General features: G+C 36.3%; 1 protein-coding gene across 4 annotated transcripts in view; it reads left to right on the plus strand.

Moving 5' to 3' along the window:
• Positions 1 to 27,543, plus strand: part of LOC150094550 (beta-hexosaminidase subunit beta-like) — a 364,235-nt gene that overhangs the window by 98,228 nt on the left and 238,464 nt on the right. The window contains exon 1 of one of the 4 annotated variants that reach the window (XM_090411844.1): positions 11,843 to 12,222. The exons of the other annotated variants lie outside the window; for them this stretch is intronic. Within the exon in view, the coding sequence (XP_090267970.1) occupies positions 12,127 to 12,222 (96 nt within the window). The 5' untranslated portion in view covers positions 11,843 to 12,126. Of the gene's footprint in view, positions 1 to 11,842; positions 12,223 to 27,543 lie in introns of those variants that run through there. 4 annotated transcript variants of the gene reach the window in all.

Here is a 27,543-nt window from a genome sequence, read left to right on the forward strand (position 1 = left end):
TCCTGATTTTCTTTTCCCTAATGGTTTGTAATTTAAGCCTTATTTTGGTACTCTTTCTGTTATTCTTTAAACGTGTTTCATCCATTTGTATTTATATTTTTTTATTTTTTTTCTCTTACTGATTCCTGGTTTAATTCTTTTATTATTTCTTTTGTGATCGAATAGAGTATACTTTGCAGTTTTTCTCAAATTTCATTTCTGCTGTGGTTAATCTTTGTCTTTTTGTTTTATTGTCCAGATTTCACTTCCATACAATAGAACTGGTAGGGCTGATGTATTGTATATTTTTAGTCTGGTTTGTTTTTGAACTAGGTTTGGTTTAAATATAGAGTTAATTACACCTGTTATTTTTAAATATTTTGCAATTTTTACGTTTATATCTTTTCATTTTCATATTTAATCAATCATACATCCTAGGTAGTTAAATGAATTCACCTGCTCTAAAATCTTGTTATGTATTACTATTTTAGTTCTTACTGGATCTTTTCCTTCAAAGACCATCTTTTTTTATTTTTCTGTTGATATTATCATTCCATAATCTTTGGCTATCTCATAAATTTAAAATACCTTTCTGTTAGTTATCTTCAGAATTTGTAATTATTATTTGGTCATTGGCAAAAAGGAGAGTGTTTAAGTTCACAGTAGGAGAAAGTTTAATTCCTTGATTGGAATTTTTATTCCATTTTATTATTATTTCATTTAGGTAAATATTAAAAAGTTGCTGACAGGGGACATCCCTGTCTGACTCCGTGGCTTATCTCTTTCGTATATGATAGCTCATGATTTAATCTTATTTGTATTTGATTATTTTCCTATATACTTGTGACAGCTTTTAGGATATTATTTGGTATTTGTCTTTCTTTTAATATGTTAAATAATATATTTCTTTTAACTTTGTCAAATGCTTTTTCAAAGTCAATAAATGTAAGATGTGTTTCTAAATTGTATTCTCTTCTTTTCTCTATTATTAATTTTAGGCAAAAGGCCGGGTCTATACATGATCGTCCTTTTCTAAATCCATTCTGTACTTAAAAATAAATAAAGTTTTCAGAATATTTTATTAGTTTGTTATTTAAAATTCTACTATATATTTTTTAACAGGAATTGAATATACCTCTATGGTGTTTAGGGTAATCTCTACTACCCTTTTTAAAGATAAGGATCACAATTGCTTTTTTCCATTCATTTGGGGTTACCAGTTGAATAGATTTAATTTTAAAGTAACAGGATTCCTTCTTTGAACTTTGTTCCTGCATATTTATATAATTCTGAGCCTAACTTATCTTCTCCAGGTGATTTTCCTTTTCTTGTTTCTTTCAAGCTGATTTCTAATTCTTCTTTAGTTATTTCCTTTCATTTTCATTACATGTTTGCCAGTTAGCTTTTTTAAAATTTTTACCTGTCCACAATTATGTATAGAAAATCTTCTAATTCCAATTTGGTGTTTAATTTTGTTTTCTTTAGTATCTGTACTTAAGTGTTTCAAAATCTTATATGCATTGGGTCTTAAAGTCATGTTTTAAGTTAGAAACAAATTTCTTCCATTATTCTCTGTATTTTTCTGACTCCTCTTTTAGCTATGGCTCTTATTCTTGTATATTCTATTTCATCTTCTAATCTTTTACTGCTTAACCATTTATGATACGCTTCTTTTTACATTTTGATTATTTCCTTGACTGTATCATCCGATGTCTTCAGTTTTTTTTTTTTTTTGAATTTTTTGGTCTTTCCTAAGCTTTTATTTGCTGCTGTATTTAGTGTCGTTTTTATATTAAGCCATTCTATTTCTTCATTTGGTTTTATTTTATATAAATATTGGTTAATTCATTGTTTACATATCCATTGTATATTTGTGTCATTTAATAATCCACTTATATAAACAATTTTTTAAAGTTTTCGTTCTGTCCTTGATATTTATAACCATTTAGGTGGTAATCTTAATTTTATTTTTACGAAGAAGTGGTCACTACTTATTTCATATTCTCTGTGAACTGTAGCATCTGAAGAGAACTTTGTCTTATAAACATTATAAAATAATGAATTCTTTCTATGTTTATAGAAAGAATTCATTATTTTTAGGTTATTATAAACTACAAAGTCGATCGATTTTTTACCATTCTTGTTTAGAGTATGTTCTCCATGTATTCCTATATTATTATTAATTTTCGTGTTTCCAGTTCTTGCATTTAAGTCTCCTGCTAATATTACATAATAATTTTTATTTATTTTATTATATATATATATATATATATATTCTGTAACTGATTATGAAATTCAATATTATCATGTTCTCTTCCTTCTTCTGGAGCATATAAACCAATTATTGTTAACTAACCTCTATCTATTTTTATTTTCGATTCTATTATTCGTTCATTCCATAATTTATAATATTATTGTTTTGAAAGGGAAAGTATGAATCCATATCATAACACTTGCTTGTGCTCTTTGGTCTGTCAACTCTACTATATATATTACTTTAAAAGTTTCAGTTGTCATGGTTTCTTTTAATTTCTTTTTTGTTTTAGTGAGTACTGCTATTTGAAAATTTTTCATTTAATATTTGGTGTAATTCTATTTCTTTATATGCTCTTCCTCTTACGTTCCAGTTTTCTATATGTATATATAATAATCGGCCATATTTTATTATGGAGCAGGTGTTACATCATTAGGCACGGTGAAGTGGATGAGATTTGTCCTTGCGTTCTTTTCACTGTTAGTAAAAACGCGTTTTGGTTTTGATAGCGTTAGTGTATCGGTAACAGTGTTGCTCAATATCTAGAAATGACGATCTATATCGGATGTAAAATTATTTCACACGTACGGAAACAGTAGTTGTTTATCCGGTAATGCGATGGAGACTTAGTACTTTCGATTTGTCTAAAATATTCTCGTTGCAGATTATTATCATTAACTCTTCATCGAGAGTATTTTGTCCGAATTAAAAAAAAAAAAAATCATCTCATCTCATTACTTGACTTTAAAATTTTTTTTTTCTCACTATGAAGTGATATGGAAAAAACAGAACTTACTTTGAAAGCAAAAGCAGTGCAAACTTTTCTGATATTTCGTTGGGAAATTTGGAAAGACAACTTTCTTTGAGAGAGAGAGAGAGAGAGAAAACAAGCGCTAGAGAACTTCGATATCACTACGATACAAAGAATAATTTGAAGGTTGAAGCAAAAGACCGTTTTTCGAATTCCGTCGAGTTTGCTAACTCCACAAAGTGGAGTTAGTCGTCGAGTTTTGTTAACTCCACAGACCAAACAGCTAACTTCAAATGCTTGTGTCCGTTAGCTGTTTGGTCTCTTTCGGGAGGGAAGAGAAAGAAGTAAACTCTGTCATGTATGCCCGGAATCGGCAAATTCAACTACAAGCTGACAATGCTAAGTAAATTTGCCTTGAGGTGTTTCAAATCCAGATATTTCCAGCGAATGTGAAGAAAGTGCTGATTAGTCTCCTCGACAGAAGGAATCATTAACAAGAAAGTTATTCATCTGGAAAAAACTCAAATGAAATTATTTCAGTTGCTGCAGCGAATACAAGACCGTGTTAGGGAAACGGTTTTCTGAAATTTTGCACCATGATCTCACCTGCCACATTCACTGAAATCTATTTGGCTTCTTTTTATACCCCCCTCCTCCCCAAAAAAGGTCAAAACTCAAGAGGTCGCATTTTTCGCCCTGCTAAGACATTTACAGCAATACGACACGCACTTTAAACAATCTAATAGAAAATGATTTCCCACTATCTCTTGTGAGTACCTGTCCAATGCTGTTATTCCTGTTTCCGGTTAGACAGATTATATTTAAAGTCTGTATTTGGGAACTTGACAAATAATTGTAGTCCCTACCCCCACTTTTTTGCTTCCGTTTCTGAATCATTGCCAAGGAACAAAGCTAGGCAAAACTCTAATTCCTGTTGTAATGAAATTTGATATTTACGATCACTATTAAAATGTGATTGTATTTGGATACTTTTTTGAAAGCTAAAATACGATAAAACAAATCACTGCAATCTATGTGGCGAAAACTGCTCCGTGTTCAGTTGTTGTAATAATAAATTGTCACCATGTAGAACGATAGTGTAAAATGCGCACTAGTTCTTTATTTTCAATAAACGTTGAAAATCAAGAATATTGACAGTCGTACAACGGAATAAAAGTACCTGAAATATATTTATTTAACAAAAAACATGCAGTACAATAATAGTAATAATAACAACAAACGGTATACAGCCATACAAACAATATAGTACGATAAAACCGGAAGCAGTCATTCAAGATTGATGCGATTGCGTGTATCCATGGTAGCAGTAGATTTTGTTTACATATACAGGTGCGTATTCGTAATATTCTTCAGGACATCGTTTTTAAACTGCTAGTCGCGATCCACTAGTTGGTCGTGAAATCAGTTTAGTGAGTCCTGACCAGCATTTATTTTTAATGGAACCGAATATTTCACTGTATGCAACAGATTTTGTAACACTGATTTAGATTTCAGCGACTAGTACACAAGTATAAAACAACTGTACGTCACTCGGAGCGATGTAAACGCACGCACATACACACATTTCGGGCATTCCTCGAAGTGTGTGCGCGTGTGTTTCCTGCGCTAGAAACCTCTCGTAGCATCTGTCTTTATGAGTATTAAAAAGATTTCCTTTTGCATTTTTCCGAAAGGAAAAAATCAGTGCGACTTTTTTTTCCCCAAGTTAGCGACAATTGTAACATTAACCTAGTTAAAAATTGCCTTCAAAATGGATCCTTTTATTATTAGAAAAAAAAAATGAAGGGGGGGGGGATACAGAAGCATGCTTAAGTTCAGCTGTTGGATCTAGAAATGTAAATAGTGAGATTGTTGAGAATAATGTTGATTCGGATAAATGCGCTTAACATTGTCTTCGTGTGTTCCGGATTGGAATGAACTTTTCAACAGGCAAGCACACCCGTCGTTTAAATAAAATATTTCGTAATTTCTGCTTTCGGTTTGCTTCTTTTCTTATATTTCTAATTAAATTTAATAAAATCATAAGATATTGACGATTTTTACTTTTTATTTAGTAAGAGCAGGCACTGTTTCATGAAAGTTTTATTTCTGTTCATTGTAATGGACACGCACACATACACTGTATGTGTGCGCCCGCCCGCTGGAATGCGATTAAAAAAGTTAGAAAAACCCTGCTCTAGAATAGTATGTATATCGTCAATAAATTTATGCTAAGAGATTACAATTCAGCGCCGAGTTGTGCATATATAAAATATTGACAGCTTCAGTTTCTATTCATTTGTTTCCTACGTTAGGATAAATTTCGCACGCCAGAGACTTGCGGGGTCCGCAGCCACCGCAAGTCTCTGGCTGAGTGGTTATTTTTAATCAAATCAAAAATGTTCAGAGATGAGAAAACAAAAAAAAAAAAAAATTAATCTACTTAAGTTTTTAATTTTATTTTGTTTCGTACTCCTTTTTGCTGGTGAACAACCGTTTATATTCATCTCTTTTAGGTTTTAATTCACACAAAACAAGCAAAATAAATTGAGCGTGTACGGGCGCATTCATTCGCACTGCTCGTCAGGTGCAAGCCGCTCACCACACTTCAGTGATATCGAAACAAGCAATTAAAACGCTTTTGCTACGAGAGCACGCACGCACGCACGCCCACCTATCCCCCCCCCACAGTTAATACCAAATTTATCTTCTTTTTTTTTTTTTTTTTTTTGTAAGCAACGATAGATGATTGAAAAAAACTATTGAGAATTAAACAGCTACGAACTCCTATTCTTAAGAGATTCAACTCGGATTTATTTGAAAGAGTACAAATAAAATTCTGGCAACCCTTCTGACCATTTTTCCAGATATCTTCAATTACGCACGCCACTTGTCTGTATGTGAATTATGCCTAAAACACAAATAGCATCATTGTATGACATGAGAATTTTGTACTGCTTTCAGCTTTTTCCAGAACACGCGCGCGCGTACCCACCCACACCGGGAGCAGAAAATACCAAACTCAGGATTGACAGTAAACATCGCCAGCATTCGTTTTTGGTTGGTTAATGATTGAATTCGTTTTAATCGTGGGGAAGTCAACTTAGTCTATTCTTCTTCAACCCGCCCGTCCCTGAGGATGGAGAGGATCCTTGTTTAGGGGTCATGGCGCATTAATGCATCCTAAGAGCAAGTATTTATGCCTGTAGATGTGTATTCACGGGGACAGTTTGTTTTGAGGGACGAAAACCCCGATTTTCCGGGAGAAACCTCCACCTCCATATGAGACCAGCTAACTCACTATTTGATTGAAAAGGCCTGAAAATAGTTCCTCATTTCACACGCGAAATTAGAACGCGGATATTTCAGCCAAACGGCTCGCCTATATCAACTGCGCCACGTAGGCTCCAAGTCTTATAATGGTGTCTTTTAGTTACGTTGTCTGGCTGGTTTGCCTAGTTAGTGGGATGATAAAAATCGGCGTTTCTGGGAAGAAAAACTTCGCTATCGCCAACTAGCAAAGAAATTGAAGTAGAATTAGCCGTCAACTAATTTCCCTTAAATGGAGAAATCCTAGATAAAGAAATATTTAGAAAGGGAATAAATCTTAAGATATATCGGTTCAGCAGTTAAGTTTTAACACCATATGAAATAAAAGGAAAAGCAAAGTATTTGTCCGTGTAATTTTGAAAATCAGTTTACTTTGGAAAAGTATTTCTGTAAGACTTTGGTATAATTTTTATAGACACTTATGCGGCTTGGCTTACGCATGTAGAAAAAATCGAATTTTATTCGAAAACTCCGATAGGTTTGGATGAAATCTCACATGGATATCATGAAGGGAAAAAGACAGTAACTACATTCAAAACACGGGGGGAAAAAAGTTATGTAGCATGTGCTCATATCTCGGTTGCAGCTGAGTTGATAGGATTACTCTCTGACCACGGATGCGAGACCCCCTTGACACTTCTGCGCATGGCAGAAGCAGGCAAACCAATTCCAATAATAGGGTAATCAACGATGAGTGTTTATTATTATACGTCGAACAATTAGTTTTTCTTTCATGAAAATTCTAGTTTTTAAAGTGGTAACTATTTTGCTTGTACAACAGTTGGAAAATTTTACGTATAAAGCACGTGATTTTGCGTGTTGGTGGCAAATTCGTACATCGCTTTATTCGTTTCTCCCCTTCGACGTGAACTGATTCTTCTTGGCACTGTGCCAGCCAAGGTTCTTGCATCTGTGGTCGGACAGTACACTATTAGCGTTCAAAGGAACAATTGTAAGCTTGTGCAAATAAAAAAACGAAATTCAGTTAATAGTAATCACTTTCCGAAAGCGTTTCACAAGTTCAGAGGAAAATGCGATCAAATTTGAACTTGCTGGAGCGAATAATCTTTGTTTGGCTCCAAAGAATTACTCTGTGCCTAGTGTCAGTAGCATTAGAAGCAAGGCTGGATTTTTCGGATTCGAAAGCAGATCGCGTGATCTCTATGTACAAGACTTTGATAGGTTGATGATTGATGGCGTGAGGCCGAGTGAATGTATCTGCTCTTCTGATTTCCTTATTTTTTAGATTAATTAAAAAAAATTAAAGCCATCTGATGTCTAATGGATAAAACGAAACTCCATTCAGAAAATTATTGATAATTATCATACCGTCGACCCGACTACGATCCGATGTGAAAACAATTTCATCACCTTACCTTAAAGAAGCTTCTGAACAAATAGCATCGATTCTTTACAAATTCAGTCCATAAACGTCTTTCAAACCAGCTCGGAAACTGTCTTCTTTCTTAGCATCTACAAAGGATTCGTTATCACCTCTCTCCTCGCCAGTGATCCATCATGTACCCTGCTCATGTCCTCTTTGTTACTTCGGGCAGACAAAGCAGCTCTGCTTTGATTAGAATCCACGAACATCAATACTATATTGCATTTTTGGAATCCGACAGGCGTTTCTATTGCTATTGACACTAGGCATAGTGTCAATAGCAATAGAAACTTGTAAAGAAAATAAGGGGATAAAACATCCTTTGTTTTTTTATAGCCAGTAAGTAAAACTAAAGATCGATAACTACGATCTATATAAGTTTCATGCCGAAAAACTATCGGCGAAGGCAATTCGAAGTAAAGGTGGAGCAAGCTCCCTCACTATTCTTGATATTTTCTCATAATGTAAAACACAGCTCCTAGGAGATGTATTACTGTTTTACATTATGAGGAGAGGTCACTACCCAGACCGGTTTCAACCTTTTTTGAGGTCTCATCAGTGAGTAGGTAGACTTGGAAGATATCAAAGCTTTTGGCTTTTTATCTTTATTAGAAACTTGTAAAATTGAAACTTGTAAAACTCTACGAAATCGTCCGAATCTCAACCATTCTGATTGTATGCCAAGTTTTCGATAGTGATTGCCATTAACTATTATTATTATTCATTTTTTTTATCAGCACAAACTTTTTCAACTGGTTCCTTTTGATAGTGCATTCCTGTCAGCTCAGTTGAGACAGAGACACGAGCTGGTAAGCACATGCTGCATGACTCATTCTTATTATTAGTATTTTGAATGTAGTTACCGGCCTCTTTCCTTGATGATTTCCATGTTTTATTGGATGAAATATATCGGAGTTTCTGAATAAAATTATTATTTTTTTATTCTTAAGAGGTATAAGTATCCATAAATATGTCTAATACACATTTTCCCTTTAAAAACAATTGATTGGTCAATAATTTGCTATCGACAAACACCCACAAGTAATAAGTAAGCCAAACCGAATAATTTTTATTTCAAACCTCTAAAAAATAGTGAAGCATTTTTTAAAAATCTTGTGACTATTCAGCGTGAAAGTATCTTTATTCCCCGCCATATTTGGAAGTGTGGTTTCTCTGTTTATCTGTATGTAATTGTTTTATAGTATTACGTTCTGCGAATCTAATATCGGAAATAAAATGTCGCTGTAAATAATATATTTCGATAGATTCTTTTTAAAAATTTACTTTTAAAAAAAAAATTAAAAAAATAAGTTGGTTGAAACGAGCGTTTATTGTGCGCATTTGTAATGATATGCGACAAAAAAACATGCACGCAAGACCTCCCTGGCACTGTAACCGGCCTTCAAGCAGTTCGGATCTGTTGATGTTTTGCAGCAATCGCACTGTAATACTCTTTGCATATTATTGTAGAATACAATTCTTTTTTAATTATCTTTTTCATTAAACTCGGTAAATTACAATTCATTTATAAATAATATTGAATTTTTATTTAAGCTCATGTAGAAGTCGGGGGTGTGCCTATTCGTTGAAAAAAAAAAGTCCTTGGGTTTATCAGCAAGTAACCATTCTCTGACTCTGCATGTGCCTTTCCAATGAATCATAGATGCCTTGGCCTTAATTCTCTTTTAACGAAATTTAGAATTGACATGCGGCGTAGATTCCCATTTATTAGAGGGAAACGCAAACAAGATATTAATTCGAAATGATGCAAACTGGCATTGAAAATTGCGGATGATGTTACCACTGTTGCTATTTTGTACGTGTGCAGAATGTTGATGTAGATATTATGAGGTAACAACGAAATTGAAAGAATGGCGCGTGCTTTCTAGTTTTTTTTTATTTATTTTTATTATTATTTTTTAACCAACTGGTGAAAAAAAAAATACAAGTGATTAAGTAAACATTGCATAATATTATTCTGTTCATAATAGCAACTATAGTACTTCTTCAGGGCATATATTATCTAAATAACGTTACTTCACAACTGTAGTGATCGACTTACCACAGTGCAAGCCAGTGATTGTCGCAGAATACTCAGCAGAATGATCTGTTTACAGTAATATACAGATTATTCTGTGCCGACAGATTTGCTATTGTCATCGTCACCAAGCGACGGGCGATTAAAGTAAGCTACCATTGATCCTCGCAAGTGCGCACTGTGCTAGTGACCAATTGATTTTTTTTTAATTTCACAAATAATTGCCGAATATCTGAGATTTTTTCCGGTCTCCTTTTAAAATAAAGGAAGAGGGCAAAGGGGTACATTTGATTATACTGCTAGTTTGAAAATTTTTAGTTTTTTTTCAAAGGCTTAATTCATTATTTGGCCATACTGAATGAAGGAGAAGAGACGTACATTTCACGAATACTTTTACAGGTGTACGAAAGGGAAGCAAGATATAATTTTATAAATAGTATTGTTATTATTGGGAACTTTTGATATTCTTTTTTAATAGTAATGAAATTTATAAGCCTAAAATGCATAAATAAATAAATAAATCTAACGGTAGTTTATTCCCACAGGGATGTAGGCACCATTCTTTTCCTGTCACTTTTTTTGGAAATCGGTTAGCAGCTGGTCTCCAACTTCGTTATCGTCAGAGATGGCTGCTTTTGTAGCCAGCGTGGATAGATCCTCTCAAATCTAATCCTCTCAAATATTTGTGTGTGTGTGTGTGTGTGTGTGTGTGTGTGTGTGTGTGTGTGTGTGTGTGTGTGTGTGTGTGTGTGTGTGTGTGTGTGTGTGTGTGTGTGTGTGTGTGTTCTGTTACTTTTGTTCATTTTCTGGGTTAAAAACCAGTTTCTTCCAGGAGGAAAATGACTTGCCTGCGCCAAAGAATTACCAACTTTGGAATAGACAGAAGGAACAAAACCCGAAAAAATGGTGACTAGAATAATATCTTTTTCTTTAGACGTGTAATGTCTTGGAACTTGCCAGGAAGTTTGGCATGGTGTATAAAGCGCGCAATTTTTACATTTCGTTTATACTGTACTGAACCTTGGAATCCAGTTTGATTCGTTATTTGGACTTATACCACTGGCACAGTATCATAGGTAATATACTGTAGATTATGCAGAAACCATTAAGTTTATAATTTATTCGCTACGCTAGTTCTGAAATACCAATTTTCTTATTGGAAATCTCTCTCTACCATAAAATGTCATGGTTCGTCGGTGAGATTTGCCTTGAGAAATACACGAACAATGATTAATGCTCACTAACGGTCCTGCAGTCGCACAAGTAATGCTCGCTCTCCCACCTGTTCGTAAGTTATAAGATACAAAAAATAGCCTCTCCTAATAAAAAGATGGTTTGGCTCTGCATGTTTAGCTTAAGAGGACGGGGGGGGAGACCTAAATTTTGATCTGCATTGTTTTGTATAATAGTAAAATATTGCATTTTATCTCCCAAACAGAAATTCGGTTCCTTGCCTGCTTGCTTTGCCCGCAGAAACCGTAAACTTGTCAGCTGTAAGACTGTTGATATGAATCCTTGTTATTAGTAGTTGGTTGTCCGTTATAAGTGAGGTTTTGTTACTTTTAGGTCATTAATGAGCGGAACTCGAAAAATGCTGCTAGAGTACAAACATCACAGTATAATTACTGTAATTATACCCAGCAAGCAGAATGGACCTCAGTGCAAACCTTTCTCGACTTCAACTGTTTCCAACCCCCCCCCCCCCGTGGGATTTTGCCAAGTGTGGTCGACAAGATTTCACTATTGTAGACGATTTAACGTACTTGACTGTGCATAACTCTAATACAGGCCCTTCGTCTCCAAAATCACAACGCCAAATTCGTTTAAAGAAATGTACTCACTCGCCTAAATACACAAATGCATTAGTCAATTTTCATTCATGTATTACGCCTTTTAAAAGTTGTCATTTGATCAGCGCATCCTTTGATTGAGCTAATATATTTACTTACATGCAGATAATGAAAGAGGAGATATATGGATTTTCCCGGGAGGGAGGGGGGGGCTCTCTTATCAATGATGAGTTTATCAGTCAAGTGGAGGGAAAAACCTGAACAAAATGTTTCAAAAGGCACTGATGCACCGTGTTGTAATAAGGATGTCGGCAAGAATATCCATTTATTGCTTTTAATAAACAGTTTACATTTTTATAAGCACAGTTTGTATCAGTAGTGGGGAATGCAGAAACACATTATCCTCTAGAATCAAACTTAGCGATTTTGCGAGGTCACAGAGGTAAAAAAGAACCTTTTTTTCCACCACCATCATGAGACTAGCAATCAGTTACGGCTAAACCCGATGTTGAAATACCAGCTCCACTTCGTGACGTCACAGTGAGTTTAGAATTTACAACGGAGGAAAGGAAGGACAGTGACAAAACATACATCACAACTATGATGACGCTTTATCCCGTGTTCGTAGCGATCGTGACCGCCTTTTCTCCAAGTGACGGGTACATCACAGGCCTTAATGCTCATCTGCCACTTCAGGTAGGAAATATTTCGAAATATGAACTTACTGTTGTATTAGTATAACCGAAGAAACTAGGGTACGAGGACAGCGCGTTATTCCAATTAGTTGCATATGTTCTCCGGCTGGCTTTGCCATTTCTGAGATGAAAAATCCCAAGCTTTTCTGATAGGGAAGCCCTCCTCATGAGACCGGTTACCTCTGATGATGAAGGGCTTTATATGAAGTTCTTGGCATTCTAGAGGGAATCAGATCTTTCTCTTCAAAGGCGACAATCGACTTTGTAGATGAATCCTTTATTTTAAAATGTTTTGAATGAAATGACGTGGAAAAAAAAAAGATTTTTAAATTTCTTAAGTTGGTTACTTATATTTACTCGAAAGTGGTCCAAAAAGCTGTTTTTTAATTAGTTGTTTTAAGCGGGGAAAGTTTGTTTCGTAACTCGGAGTGTTAAACAGTAAATATTACTGAAGTTTTGATTTAAATTTTCTGTTGGTCAGCTGGCTAAGGAAAAGGAGCTGAAGAAGTGAACAAATACTCCATGCTTTTGGTCTGAAAACTGTGGTGTAGTCTAACTTAACGGCTGAGTTTTCTTTCCAGCCGTGGATAGCTTGAAATTATCAAACGTATTCTATTCGAAACGTCCCGCAGCTTTTCATTGTGGAAATATTGCAAAACACCTTCGTGTACATTTTCCATCCCCCCTTTCTTTATGCAAATTATCTTTTCGTATCTGAATGTTACATCAGGAGTTCTCATTCACATTGGAATCGCAACTGACAGATTCCATTCAAAAACGACAAAACGAATGACGTATATAACCGGTTTAAATGCGGTCACGAAGTTGGTCGTTCGTGGTTAATTTGCGGAGACGTTGAAATAGTGTCAACTATGGCGCTATTAACAGCAGTTCTATTCATCTTGTCATCCCTCCAGACACTAAGAGGTACTTTGCCTACTTGGAGGCCCTCTTCCCTTTACGAGTAAGTTGTGAGGTGTTCTTGAATCAGGAAAAACTCCTCGCATCACTTACTGCTCCTTTATTTCACTTGAGTCTTGTTTTTAGTTGTAAGAGCATGGAAACGTGACAATAGTTTTGATTTAGCCTCGTGGCCTTGTGCCAGCGAGATTGGGTAATTCTCTGTATTATTGTGGATGAAGTGAGACTGCTAATTACGTACTAATGAAGCATTGCACAACGATACTGTACTGATTACAGACACCCCTCCCTTATCATACATTGCATTACAAGTCGGTAACTACGCCGCCCCCCCTCCACACACATCCCCTGCGAAACCTGAAATTCAAAGAGTGAATGTTATTTGAATACACTATAAAGTTAACTTTAATAAAAATATATTATTATATATGCCGGTCTGGTTGGCCGAGTATCCACCCAAAAGGCTGCTTGTTTGAATCCCGCCGTGGGCATGGATGTTTGCGATTGTGACAATACTAGTGGTGGTGGGTAGATGGCGTTGTTGTAGATGATGCGGTGGAGATGGAGAGCTGTAGAGTAGGTGCCCTCCCTCGATGAGGCTTGTGACTCCCTGGAGGTTTCATAATAATATAATATTTATTAGATTATTAGTGTAATTTGATACAGTACATTAAAATAGTAACAATTCATAATTATTTGTGTGAATATCTTTAGATATATTTCTAGTTTCAATGAATAGTTAACACGTCAGTTACAAAAAAAAAAAAAAAAATTGTGCCAAATATTTCTGCACTTAAATGCCACACATTAACGACATAGTGCTGGTTACAGCTACTGTGTGTGAAATAAAACTATTTGGCTTTCAAAGTAAGCCTTTCGTGCCCCTTATTGGCACTAGTAAGGGACACGAAAAGAAAGAGGAAGATATCCCTCTTCAAAATGGTTTAAAAAAAAAACAGTATACCGATGGGTTTGAAGGTAGGGAGCATATGAAATTTGTCTAGAATCGTTACTTGATTTCAAGTTGGGCACGAAAACTCATAATCCATTAGCGATCTTAGAGATAGACGATACTTATTATTAATAATCCGGATGTCAAAATGGTTAAGTTCATTGGTAATCACATCATTTTGGATATGCTGTGGAAATAAGGATCGAGATACCTTCTGACTATCAGCCGTAGCCTACACTGCTAAATAAATTTCATCGTTGGAGTATGAGCTCCCACCATGCTTATTGGAGATTGAGTGTCTTAAAGAGTTCATCTTTGGTTTTAGATTACCGAGTTCTGGGTTCTGGATTACCGAGCACACAGCTCGTCCACAGTATTAATGTATGATAAGTCTTTCGTGGTGGGATTAACGTTAACATCAGTAAACATTTAGTACAGCTGACTATACATCAATGATGTAAAGAACTTACGGATTTCGATAGAAGTAGTGTTATCATTAGGATGCCATATCAATGGCCATTATCTGTTTGTGACGACTGTACCAACCACTGCACTATCAAACCGATTAAATATGAGGGTACTACCTCATCCAAGAAAAGCACAAAGACACAGGAAGCTAAGATGCTCAGAATGGTGGTAAAGAAACTTCGGCGATTCGTTGTGAAACCAACGGATCGTTGGAATCCGTTGTGAAACTACTTAAAGACCTAAATAGCAGATTCTATGGAGGGCAGCTGCACATAAGCAATTAGCAGCGCAGACTATACCGGTCCTTGGATTGTTGGAAGTCGGCGATTTGAAGCGAAAAATCAAGCTGAGCTCTTTTCCAGTCTGATTGGAAAGGGGATGCCATACCAACAGTCGTTTGGTATGGCATCCCCGGGAAAGCTTTATGCCGAAGCACTTAATCCCAGATGAAGTTTAGAGGAGAACTTGCCTAGAATTCTTGATATAGGTCCACAGCTTCGTTTAAATTGTATGGAAGGATTAATGCTATATCTGTCAACATTAATTCTTTCATGCACTCTAACCAAACGTCTGAACCTATACCAAGAAAAACCTCTAGGCTATTTCACCTCTGAACTTCAGTTGGGACGTCGCTTTCAACATGACAGTACATCGCGTCCCGCTGCATTTGTTGCCGTGACATGATTTGAGGAAAATGCGGAAAAACTTGATTAGTCAGTCATTAACTGATGCCAACTAATATACCTGTTGGATGAAATGTGATGTTTAATGCGGCCGGAAACAGTGAGCCTAGCAGGAGTACACAGGCCGTTTCGATGGAAGAAACGTCCACAAATACCCGATTCATTATCACACTACGCTAATATGTGGAAAGCGTAATCAGGGCGAAGGTAGGCTCGCGCTCTTGAGGTGTGTATAATTTAGGGTGCCCTGAAGTACAATGTTTCAACATCGTTTATTTTATTCATATTTTTGCAGTGTATTTTAGATCTGATCCAGTGTGACCAGAATACAACGAGTCTGACTCTTATGAGAAGTTGTTGGAATATCATAAATGGTAAACGCGTGCTCTTCGAAATGATTCCCAAAATAGTCAGTTGAAACGGAAGAAATCTGACTTACCGTGACTGTACGAAGTGGCAAGGTGTCCCTCTATGCTGAAAGACTGTGCTGTCGGTAACTCGTAATCGCCTCATTTCAGGAATAAAGAATTCTGCAGCATGTATAGTCGCCGTAGCGCAATGGGAAGAACAACTGAACATTGCGCCCTTCGATTGGAAAAGACCTGGGTTTTTTCTCCCGAAAATCGAAAGCAGGTTTTTTCTCCCGGAAACTCGGGTTTTTCATCCCGCGTACAGACAAATCGGCCTTCAGAACACATGCAATTTACAGACAAAAATTACTGTTGTTGATGATGGGCGATAGATGGCGTTGATGGTAGTAGTGTCATAGTTGGAGAATTAAGTATCAGTGAAGAGGATTACATGTATTTAGCGAAGTAGAGAAGTGTGCGTGCGTGCCCTCCCACGATGAGTCCTTGGACTCTCTGGAGGTGTCACGTAATAATAATAATGTTCAAATGATCCTTGTTATCCACAGCAGTTCCTTCCCCCCACACAAAATGGACCAGTTGTGCGTGATTTTTCCTAGAGCACACCAGACATTAGGGTAAGCTCTAGGCATTGTGGCTTCTCTGTTCTCCTGATACAGCAATTACAGCAGGTTAGCCTTACCGCTGATGTGAAATGTTGCTTTATCTTTGGGGCATTTTCGACTTCGCAATTAAATGATAGAAAGCTAATTTTGCTTGTAGCCTATTGACTTTCAATGAAGTCCATTACAGATGTTTGTGGATTTGTGTAGTAATACCCCCCCCCCCCCCCCAAGATTTTTCGCTTTACTGTAATTCGATCATATGACTCTTTTCAATTATGAAAATAACCGTTTTAGCGCCATGACGATGCATTTTGGGGGGGGGGAGAACTAAGATGACGTTGCTTTTTCACTATGAATCAAAATATTGTTTATAACATTTTGTTTTGTAATAATGGCAGATAAAAATCCAAAGTAAGGACACTACTGCCTCCAATGAAAAGAAGATGACACATAAGCCTGATACATTAGATAAGATTAAAGTTATTAATTTTAGTTACGATTTAGTGACGAGGCGTATTTTAGACCAATATACTTGTTAAAGAGCGATGTTAATGAAAAGAAAAGACGATCTATAGTGAAATGTTTAACTTTTTCGTTTTTCGAAAATTATTCAAAATTTTTTCATCTTGGAGAAGTGACGTAAATAAATTTAAGGTTAAGCACATTTGATGGTTTAAAAATATTATTAAACCATTATATGCATATACGGGGGGGGGAGTGATTAGTTATACGACGGTGGTCGGGTACCTAATGTCGTGTGACAGGATTACCCTGAAAAAGCTTGCTTGCTCTACAGAAAACGGCTTCATCGTTTAATGGAATCATCCTGGTTTTTAAGTTTTTCATCCAGTTTACAAATTGAATTTCTGTGAGGCACTTCCCTGTTCTAATTTTTTATTTTATTTTTATTTGATGACACCTCCACGGAGTCCGAAGACTCATCGAGGGAGGACACTTGCTCTACAACTCAGTAGTGTAGCTAGAGCTTTTGCCGCCCCTCTCAATACACACCAAAAATACTACCAAAAGACAACGACGTATTGGGAAATAAATTGAAACACTTGTTTATTTTTTAAGTAAAACTTTAATTTCAACATTCTAAAATGTTATTTTTCTTGCTTTTCTGTTAGAAAATCACCGATGACATTGGCAAAGTCTATTTCATAGTAATGTAGATAATTCTTAATCAGTTTTATTTAGAAGAATTCCTCTCACAACTAGCAACACTTACAGCAATTGTGAGGAAACTTCGCAGTAGTATTACAGTATTTGGGAATGAGTTCTCGAGAGTATATTTTAGAATTAACTGCAAAAGTTCAAAAAGGTTAAAAGTGCCGCCCGGGGAGGACCGCTACGCCTCTGCTACAACTCTATCTCCATAATGAGTCCTCAGTTTTCTTCTGGTGTTTGACATTGATCTCAGTCAGTGAACGTAATTGATCTTTTCCTCAACTGAAGCTAGGCAACAGAGTGCACCTGGAAAATAAGACATCAGAACAAATGAATCATTAATTTTATTTAATGAATTGAACACACTCTCTCTACAGTGCATTTTACAGATTGTTTATATCTTATAGAAGCTATTAAAATTCACGCAAGGACGGTATGCAAGAAGTCAGTTCAAATTTGATCGTTACTTTGATAGAATCCTGTGAAGCGTTCTTTTACTGCACTGATTTACATCGTTCTGACTGTGCTAGGCTCGACGTTCTGGGAAGATTTGAGCTGTCAATTTTTTTTTTTTTAAATAGCATATTCGATTATTGGTTATGGTTGAATAATAATTGACTTGCATATAATGTTGCAACCGTGACGTATAACCCCGGAAATACGAACTTCTGCACGCTATCCTTCAACCCCCCCCTCCCCTATTAGAAGATGGTTTTGTAAGAAGAGTGAAATATTAGCGACATTGAATTCATCTACGTAAGGCGCACTTGTAATAGAACTAAATTTAAATTGATAAGTATAAACAGTGACGGAACTACGTAGGTGCACAGACCCAGGACGAAGGTGACCCGAAATGGGGTATTAAAAAATTTTAAAAAAAAATATATATTTTTTTTTTGTCGGCCTGATTGCCCGAGTGGATAGCGTATCCGCTCTCCAGCCAAAGGGCTGCGGGTTCGAATCCGCCGTGGGCATGGATGTTTGTGATTGTCTGTGGAAATACCAGTGGTGGTAGGCGGTAGATGGCGTTGGTGTAGTTGTGGTCAGTTGTGATTGAATGGTGGAGACGGAGTTGTAGACCTGGTACCCTCCCTCGATGAGTCCTTGGACTTCCTGGAGGTGTCAAATAATAATATATTTTCATTTTAAATTTTGCCGTTGTGGGAGGCTAATTCTGTAACGTTTATGGTAAAGTTAAAAATTAACCGACCTATTACTATCGTTTTTTTTTTTTTTTTTTTTTTGAAAAAAAAAAAAAAAAAAGGGTGGGAGCCAAAAATAAAATCTTGCACGGTGTCCACGAAAAGCTAGTTACAGCACTGGGTATAACCCATCCAGTGGCAGTACTATGATTGCTGGCTTCTTGTTAACTTTCATCATATCGAAGTCCTCATTGCATGTCCCATTCTACGATGATGAATTTCATGGTTATACCAATTCCTCCTAAATGGCATCCCAGTTAATCATTTTTATAATATAAAAAGAAAATTAGAACACAAAATAATAATTGAAGGAAAAGAAATATTTCCAAACGAATAAATTCTTTCCAAACTATGCGGTTTTATTTCACAGAATATAAATAATGCATCAAAATTCAGTTAGTTTACACCGAATAGAAAATTCTACCTTCTGGTGGCCATAATGTAGGTCCCGAATGAATAGAGTAATTTTTATTCAATTTTTGTTTTAAATCTGAAGTCAGATAAGTGACTTGCAAATTCCTTTAAACAAGTCTTATTATTGAACAGGATTTTTTTTTTTTTTTTTTTTTATTCTCTCATAATCTTGAATTTGCTGAAAGAATGTTCTGCTGTGATATGGCATAGCTACCGTGACCCTACCAACAGGGAATCGTATTAAAAAAAAAAAAAAAAAAAAAAAAAAAACCAAAGTTCTGTAATATTTCAAACCTTTTTCTTTTCAATATGTGCTGAAAAAACAATAAACAGTTCACACGAGTTTCCCATCTCTTAGTTGTTACTTCGCCCAAATGTCATTTTCCTGGATTGTCGGTTTTTCCTAACTGGCCATTTCTTCGATTTCTAGCATTACATCGTAAATACAATTTCCAATTGTCTATCAGCCTGGTTCGCCAAGTGATATCATACCTGCCCTCTAACTTAACGGGAATCATCTGCACCTGAAAGTGTTCAGGTGTAGTTATTCACTCTACCACCCGCCATAAGACTACTTTTTGATCTAGCATGGCACCTTTAAATTTTAACGTTCTCATTTGGGGAAAAAAAAAAAAAAAGCGGGGTGGGGGAACGCATACCACATTAAGAAACTGAAATAATGGATCATCCAGTGTATATTCCTTCATTTTTAGACTAAGCGATTTTAATATTTTCTCTTTTTTATTTATTTATTACACATAAAGAAACTACACGACTTCTAATTTCAGGATTTACCATTTTCCCCCCAAACATTTCGCCCCTCGTGAATTCATCATGGGAGACATTTTATCTCGTAATTTTTTAGGATATTAGAGATGTGTAGTGATGAGTTTCGAGCTATCGCTTTCATTTTATCACCTTTTTCTTTTTAATTTAATACATTGTATTTGTCGAAATCCTACTGCTCTGTGCGATGTGAATAAGGTTTTCGATGGCCAAATTTCAATTGGCCAAATTTTAATTCCAATTATAAATCTCTAAGACATTCTTCAGATCCGCTTGAAACTAACTTCGATTGATGAGAATAAGTTGAAATCTCTTCGCGGTGTATTTATCAAAAATTGCACATAACAGTACAGAAACGCACGCGTGCATTATTTCTCTATATAATAACCTTGGTTTTGAATACACTTAATCCAGCAGCGTTTGGACAGCTGGAAACGCTAAAAATGCATCTTGAAGGGGTTACTCCGATCCTCCAAACAGTTAACAGACATGAAAACATTAGCCTTATGGCCGTAATTGTTTTCGACAGCAGTTCAAGGGGGGGGGAGAAAAGAAAACTGTAAAACTGAATGTTGTAGTGGGTGATTTCATAAGTGGAACTCTTAGTTGTACTGCAGGCAGTTCATTAATAGATGGCCTTCTGCTCAAGAATGAGTACGTATGACTTTCTTTGTATTCTTACTCGTATTAATGGTTGCTGTGAATGGGGGTGCGCGGATCATTCTTTGTCAGTAATGCTTTAACTGTTTTTGTAAAGGCGAATTTACACAGCAAAACATTGCCCATCCTGCCTACACTCCAATTGTGTTGTGCTGCTTCAAAGACTCCGCATCTTCAGAAATTAAATTAACACGCCAAAGAATAATGTTCATTTAGTTTGTAGAGTGGGTATGTTAACGTGGATCATTCAGCAAAGCAACTGATTAGTCAAAGTTATTAACCAATTTAGCGAGGTTTACTGTTGGGCACGCAACGAAATAGCAAAAGAACTGTTTTACGAAGTCCAGGACTTATTATAGAAGGCTCAATAATAAACTTTTTACATTTAATCTGTATAAGCTTATAATCAAAGTGATAACGCCTGTTGCATATAACGAGAATAATCATGTCAAATATGAATCATTCTTCGGTTTTAATAGATAGTGCTGTTTCATTATAACTTTTGGTCCTTTCCCTAATGGCGTGGACGTTTATTGCCACTGGAAATAATGAACGAGACGAGAAAGAAACGTTTAGGCTAATGTAAAAAGCGTTATAATAATGGGGAATTTCAATTTTCGAAATATAAATTGAAAAGAAGAAATAGCTTATGGGAGAAAGAGAATTTCTTAAGGTATCACTGTCTCATACAGAGATAGTGATAACTTACATTATCTGGCATTATTGCTAAATCTAATTGTAAACAATATATCAATATTACCACCAGATGGTGACAGTAATTACGAGGGTGGTCTGAAAAGTTCTCTGCCTCAACCATAGCTGGCAACACTATCGGCACACGATTTTTCAAAGTTGGTACATCTGCGAAGCATCCATGTGAAATTGCAAGTCACATAATTTGTTTTATACAGCTGTTAAAGCCAAAGTGTTGTCTGTATCCTTTGAAATGGATAAAATTGAATATTGTGCGGTTATAAACTTCTTTGTAAAAGAAGGTTTAACGCCAAACGAAATTCATTCGAAGTTCATAAAAGTTTATGGGCACTCTTCGCCTTCGTTTTCGACAATTAAGAAATGGGCTGCCGAGTTTAAACGAGGCCGTATCAGCCTTGAAGATGATCCACGTAAAGGACGTCCAAAAAGTGTAACAACACCAGAAATCATTGATCAAGTGCACGATATGGTATTAGATGACCGGCAAGTCAAAGTGTGCGAAATTGTTGAGACTATAGGCATTTCAAAAGAACGTGTAGGATATATTTTGCATGAAGAATTGCAAATGAAAAAGCTTTGCGCACGATGGGTGCCGCGCTTGCTCACAGCAGATCAAAAACGCACTCGCATGAAAATCTCTGAACAGTACTTGGAGTATTTTAACAAGAATAAAACTGATTTTGTGTGTCGATTTATTATTATGGATGAGACTTGGATTCACCATTACACACCAGAATCCAAACAGCAGTCAAAACAGTGGACAGAAGCCGGTTGTTCAGCACCAAAGAAGACAGTCGGTTCCATCAGTAAGAAAGGATCATGGCATCGGTGTTTGGGGATGCTAAAGGCATTTTGTTTATCTTGAAAAGGGTAAAACAATAACTGGGAAATATTATTCCGATGTTTTAACCAGACTAGACGAAAAAATTCGCGAGAAAATACCCAGTTTGCAGAAGAAAAAAATCATCTTTCATCACGACAATGCAGCTGAGGTGTTTTGGTAATGTTGTTTTGGCGATGGGAAAATTAAGGGATCTGCACCATGAGTTGTTGGAACATCCACCATATTCCCTATATTTGGCTCCCTCTGACTTCTCTATCTCTTCCTTGCTGGTCAGCGTTTTTCTTCGAATCAAGAGGTGATTGCAGCTGTATGATCTGCAAGATTTTGCAGATCTTATTCAGAACCACTACAGGGACGGGATAATGGCGATACATCATCGCTAGAATAAATGTATTAGTGTTAAGGGAGATTATGTTGAAAAATAAAAATAATTTCGAAATTATAAATTCGTTTTTTCACGGTTAGGCCGAGAACATTTCAGACCACCCTCGTGTATAGTCCTGACCTGGGAGGTGTGAAGACACGCAAAGGTATGCAGAATAAGAGGATACGTGTAGAACAAAAGGGCAGGAGATTATGGAAAACTAAGAAAACGTCTTGAAGTTCTATGGTGGAAACGGAACTAGAAATCAAAGTAATATTAATATGGCGTGGACAATACTTAAGAAGTATTTGATGACTGCAATATGGTCTGTGCCTAAATCAAAAATGATTAACAAAATATGTGTTATACGGATGAATAGGGAAATTAAACAGGAATTGCAAAAGAAGTCCAACGAATTCAGATTGGGACTTCCAGACGGTCAATCAGATGGTGATATGTGGACGGGAACATTCACCCCTAACCACTGTTGTGTGGTCCTTGCCTTGTGTGCAGTGGCTGAGCCCTGTTGAAAGGCCCTCTACCTATTGTGAAACAAGGTGTTGTTCAGGGGTCCTACCTCAGGTTCCAGCACAATGTCTTGATACACTTTGGTGGAGATTTTGACCTCATTCTCTCAGAAATGCAAATTGGATACCCCGGATACTTCACCCCCCCCCCCCCACATAAAACAAACTATCTCTCTCTCTGATCTCTGAAACCTGGATGCTATGACACATGCTGTGCGACCATCCGGGTCTTAAACCCGATCATTTTGGCCGTTAAACGAGTCTTCAATAGTGAAAATATTCTAATATGTGAAGAGGATATCTCTGTCTGTTGTTCGCGTACGGTCGGAGAAGTGCCTTTTTGATTTTATCACCCTCCGGTTCATAAGTTGTGGTGTTAGGAAACTAGTAGAACGCCGATAGGCTCTCACCCTCAGATAATCAGTTAGGTATACGTGACATTGTTCTCTGCGAAACGTTCATCTCTCACGACATCACTTTGTGTTCTCACAGGATTATGGCGGAGGCCGTGCCTTGAGAGCTCTCACAAGCTGTTACGTCCTAACGCATCGTGATCGATTTGTGCTTTGGCTGTCAGATACGTCTTCTATATCGTTATAACGGTTAATGGTCAGATACACAAACATCCGAAACACATACATAAAGAACAAACATTACTGCATGTTAATAACCCGTACAGCTAGACAACTCGCTCTACTGATGAATACGTGAATATTGACTGCGCACGCGTCACTAACGAAACTGGGTTCGCTCAATTTGTGGCAGCAGGGTCCTGTGCGGAAGTTAAGTTTTATGGCAAGATTGCGAACGGTTTGCAAGCAGATATTCAGTTGTTTGCAGATAACGCTAAGTTGGGAAAAATTATTACGAATGATATACCGGTGCTTCAGAGCAATTTTGAATAAAGTGGCTATGTGGGCACACACAAGTGGGGGATGATGTCAATTTAACACCACCAGTACATGTAAGGTTTTACATGTACTGGTGGTGTTAAATTGACATCAAAAGGTTTTACTTTATTTCAGCGAGGGATATTGGTGGATAGAGAATTGACGTTCAAAGGACATATTGCAAAAGTGATAAAAACAGCACAAAGAAATTACAGTATATTAAGAAAAACACTGACAAGCAGAGATAAGAATGTGGTCATTAGGCTGTACAAGGCTCTGGACTACTGTGCACCGATTTGGTCACCTGCGTTTCTACTCGAGAAGCAAGCTGTTGAAAAAGTTTGAGGCGGATAACGAAAGTAGTATCGGGATTGGGGAATTTTGACTGAAAATAGGTTGGGCGAACGAATGTAAATTTTGACTCTGGTAAATAGTAGGAGGAGGGGCGATATGATTGAGATGAGATATATAAACTAATATAAGATGTACTTATCAGATAGATATCGTATTTACTCGAATATAACTTGCCCTCGCGTATATCTCGCACCCCTGATTTTACTTTATGAAAAAAGAAATTAAAAAGTTTCGCATATACCTCGCACACGAAAAAAGTTTAAAACTTTAAGAACTAGGTAGTGATTCACTACTAGTGAATGTCACGGCAGTCTCAGATATTTTCGAATTCGTTTGAAGAGAATCAGCATTTCAACTCAACAATCGTCGGCTTGCCTTGTCGTTGAGTCACGTGATCTTTTGTTAATACTGCACCAATCATCCATAGAGATGGAAGCAACCAGTAGAGGAAATGCGAGAGTTACTCAATCTTGGGTTGGGCGGGAGGTGGAGCAGTGAATGAGATGAGGTTTAGGTTCTACACAGTTTCGCCAGAAATTGCCAAGAGTTTTTTTTTTTTTTAAACCTACCTCTCTAATGCCCTTGATGGGAGTGAAGATGACGCTATTTGGGTAGATGACTGTTTTTATTTAATTACAGAACCATTATCGCTAAAGATTCAGATATATCGCGTGATGAAGGTAAGCAAGCGATTCCGTAAATAACGTTGATAATTAAAATTTAAATGCATTAATTTCATAAACAAAGTAGGCAATTATAAATTATAATGAATACTGAGGATTTAATTATAAACGTAAATTTTAGTTTTTTCCTGAAAAACTTTAGTTTCCAAAAATCCTCGTATCTCGCACCGCGATTTTTTAACTTTAATTTTGGAGCAAAAAGTGCGAGTTATATTTGAGTAAATACGGTAAATACTAGGATATTTTTCAAAGGACTGAAGGGGGGGGTTCAACTTCCAAGAGGTCATTGTTGGAAGTTGCATGAAGGTGTAGTGCGTGTGCGACATGGCTTTATTGCATGGAGAGTGGTTGGTGAGTGCACAAACATTGAACCAGTTTAAGATAAGATAATGTCTATCATATCTTACCTTAAATTGATTAGAATGCATCTTATTGTTGCCTCCCTTGATGGGTCTTGACTCCAGGAGGTGTTTGTATAATAATAATTGCAACATGAAATGTGATTAGCACGATAATTTAACACGAAGTATCATTTCGCACTGATTCCGCTAATGAATGAGTGTATGTAATTTTCACTTAAGTTTCGTTTAGTAAGTGCATTCGTGCTTGTCCTGTCGAGTTCATTAGTTTTCTGCTTGTATTGGATCGATATCTTATCGTTTTTTTTTTAATGTGAAACAACTTTTGTCACTCTATAAAAACGTGTCAAAATTTATGTGCTTAATAATAAAAAGTAAGTACTTACTTTAGATTCAGGTTTATCATGCATGGTGTACAACAAAAAGGATTATTATTATTTTTACTTTTGGCCACCGTCTTGTTCCACTCTCCCTGAATGTCTGTACTCAACTCGTGTGTCCATTATTTTGTGAATCCGCGAAGGAGCATATGAGTGAATTAAAATTATTGCTGTATATGAATTTATTTCAAGTGATTCGAAATAGACTTATTGTATCTGTTGTTGGATTCTGGGTATCATTATTTTTACCATTTCGGAGGTTTTGTATTGTATCTAGGAATTTAAAAAGCAACTGCCACAACTTGCGATATGATTCTGCTAGACAAAATTTTAAACTCATTCACCCCCCCATTCCTTCCCCAAACGACAACTCCATCTCATTTCCTTATTGATTGCATTCTTACCATCTGTCGCTACTTCTTTCTCTTATGTACTGAAAAATTACAAAAATCACTCTGTAATCACCGATTACTTCTTCCCTCCCAGCAACTGATCTGTTACACTGGTACTGTGCGTTCTACAAACTTCTGTCATTGTAATTAATTATTAAGAGATGTCACTTCCATTTAAACAAAATCTGTTCCCTTAATTGCCCCCCCCCCCCCCTTGTCCAATAAGGCTTTGTTGGTGTTAGGGTAATACTAGAAAAATACTAGCTGTAAATTTATTGTAATTCATTAAATTTAATGGATTACAATTTATGTATTCAGTGCAATTTATGTAAAATTTATGTATTGCAATATGTTTCAAGGACACGTGTGTTTTTGAACACAGTAGAAAGCTGCTGGCATTCCCCAGACCTGATATTGTCTTAGTCCTTTGCCTTTTGAACACTTTCTGGTCAGAGGTGGAGCAAGCGGATGTCGGATCTGGCGGTCTCTAGGGGCCCTGAACTATGTTGAAAAATTATAAGAACGATATAAATATTATATATTACGCATTTTTATGATGAATTGGAACATTTCCTACTATTTTTAAAAGAAGATAAAGACAAATTCAATACTGCCACACAAGTATACCAGGCTGCAAGAGAAATGTAGACATTTTTAAGGGCCCCATAAATATTACCGCCAGAGGTCCCTGACTGGCTTAATTTGCCCCTGTTTCTGGTGAACCCTCCTTTGTATCACCTTCGACTTTTGCTGCAACCCCCCAGGTACTTATTATTATTATTATTATTATTATTATTATTACTACTGACACCTCCAGGGAGTCCAAAGACTCATCAAGGGAGGGCACCTACTCTACAACTCTGTCTCCACCAATTACGGCGAACCTCATCCTCTACACCAAAACGTCATCTATTGCCCACCATCACCACTGGTATTTTCACAGATTCGAACCAGCAGCCTTCTGGCTGGAGAGCGGATACACTAACCACTCGGCCAACCAGGCAGCTGATTTTGATTCCCTTTTCACTATTACAGAAATATTACAGAAATTCCTCTCCTTACAGAAACTCCTAACATATCTTCATGATGAACAGGTCACAAAAATGAATTAATTGAATTGGTAAACATTCGGAGACAAGATTATTTCATCTCCTGAATAAACTGGAATGAGATGTTTGATGAAATTTTTTTTTTTTTAATGTGTTTGTTCTGTCAGTGCTTGGTTTGTTTTAAAAATATTTCCTTTGTTCATAATATACGAACTGAACATATAAGACACACATATATTCGATATTTCTCTCGCGTATATTAAAGCTCAGATTATAAATGATTAATTTTAAAATAAAAATTAGAAAAATTTGTGAGGATTCTAAATGACTATCTCTTTGTCATTTCAGACGATTTGTAGAGCCCAAAACATGGCAAAACGTTTCGAAAATATAAAAATTCAGTCAAGCTATTGAGATGGCCATATTCAGCGAACCAAAATGTCTACAGAACATAGTCTAAAACGGCTCTAAGTTTAATTATTGATAATGTAAATTTAATTAGTTTAATTAGTAAGTTTAATTATTGATAAAATAAAT

This window comes from Typopeltis vanoorti, chromosome 22 (genome assembly GCF_054136105.1).
Source record: "Typopeltis vanoorti isolate ZY-2024b chromosome 22, IOZ_Tvanoo_1.0, whole genome shotgun sequence".
In the NCBI taxonomy this organism is placed as follows: Eukaryota; Metazoa; Arthropoda; class Arachnida; order Uropygi; family Thelyphonidae; genus Typopeltis; species Typopeltis vanoorti.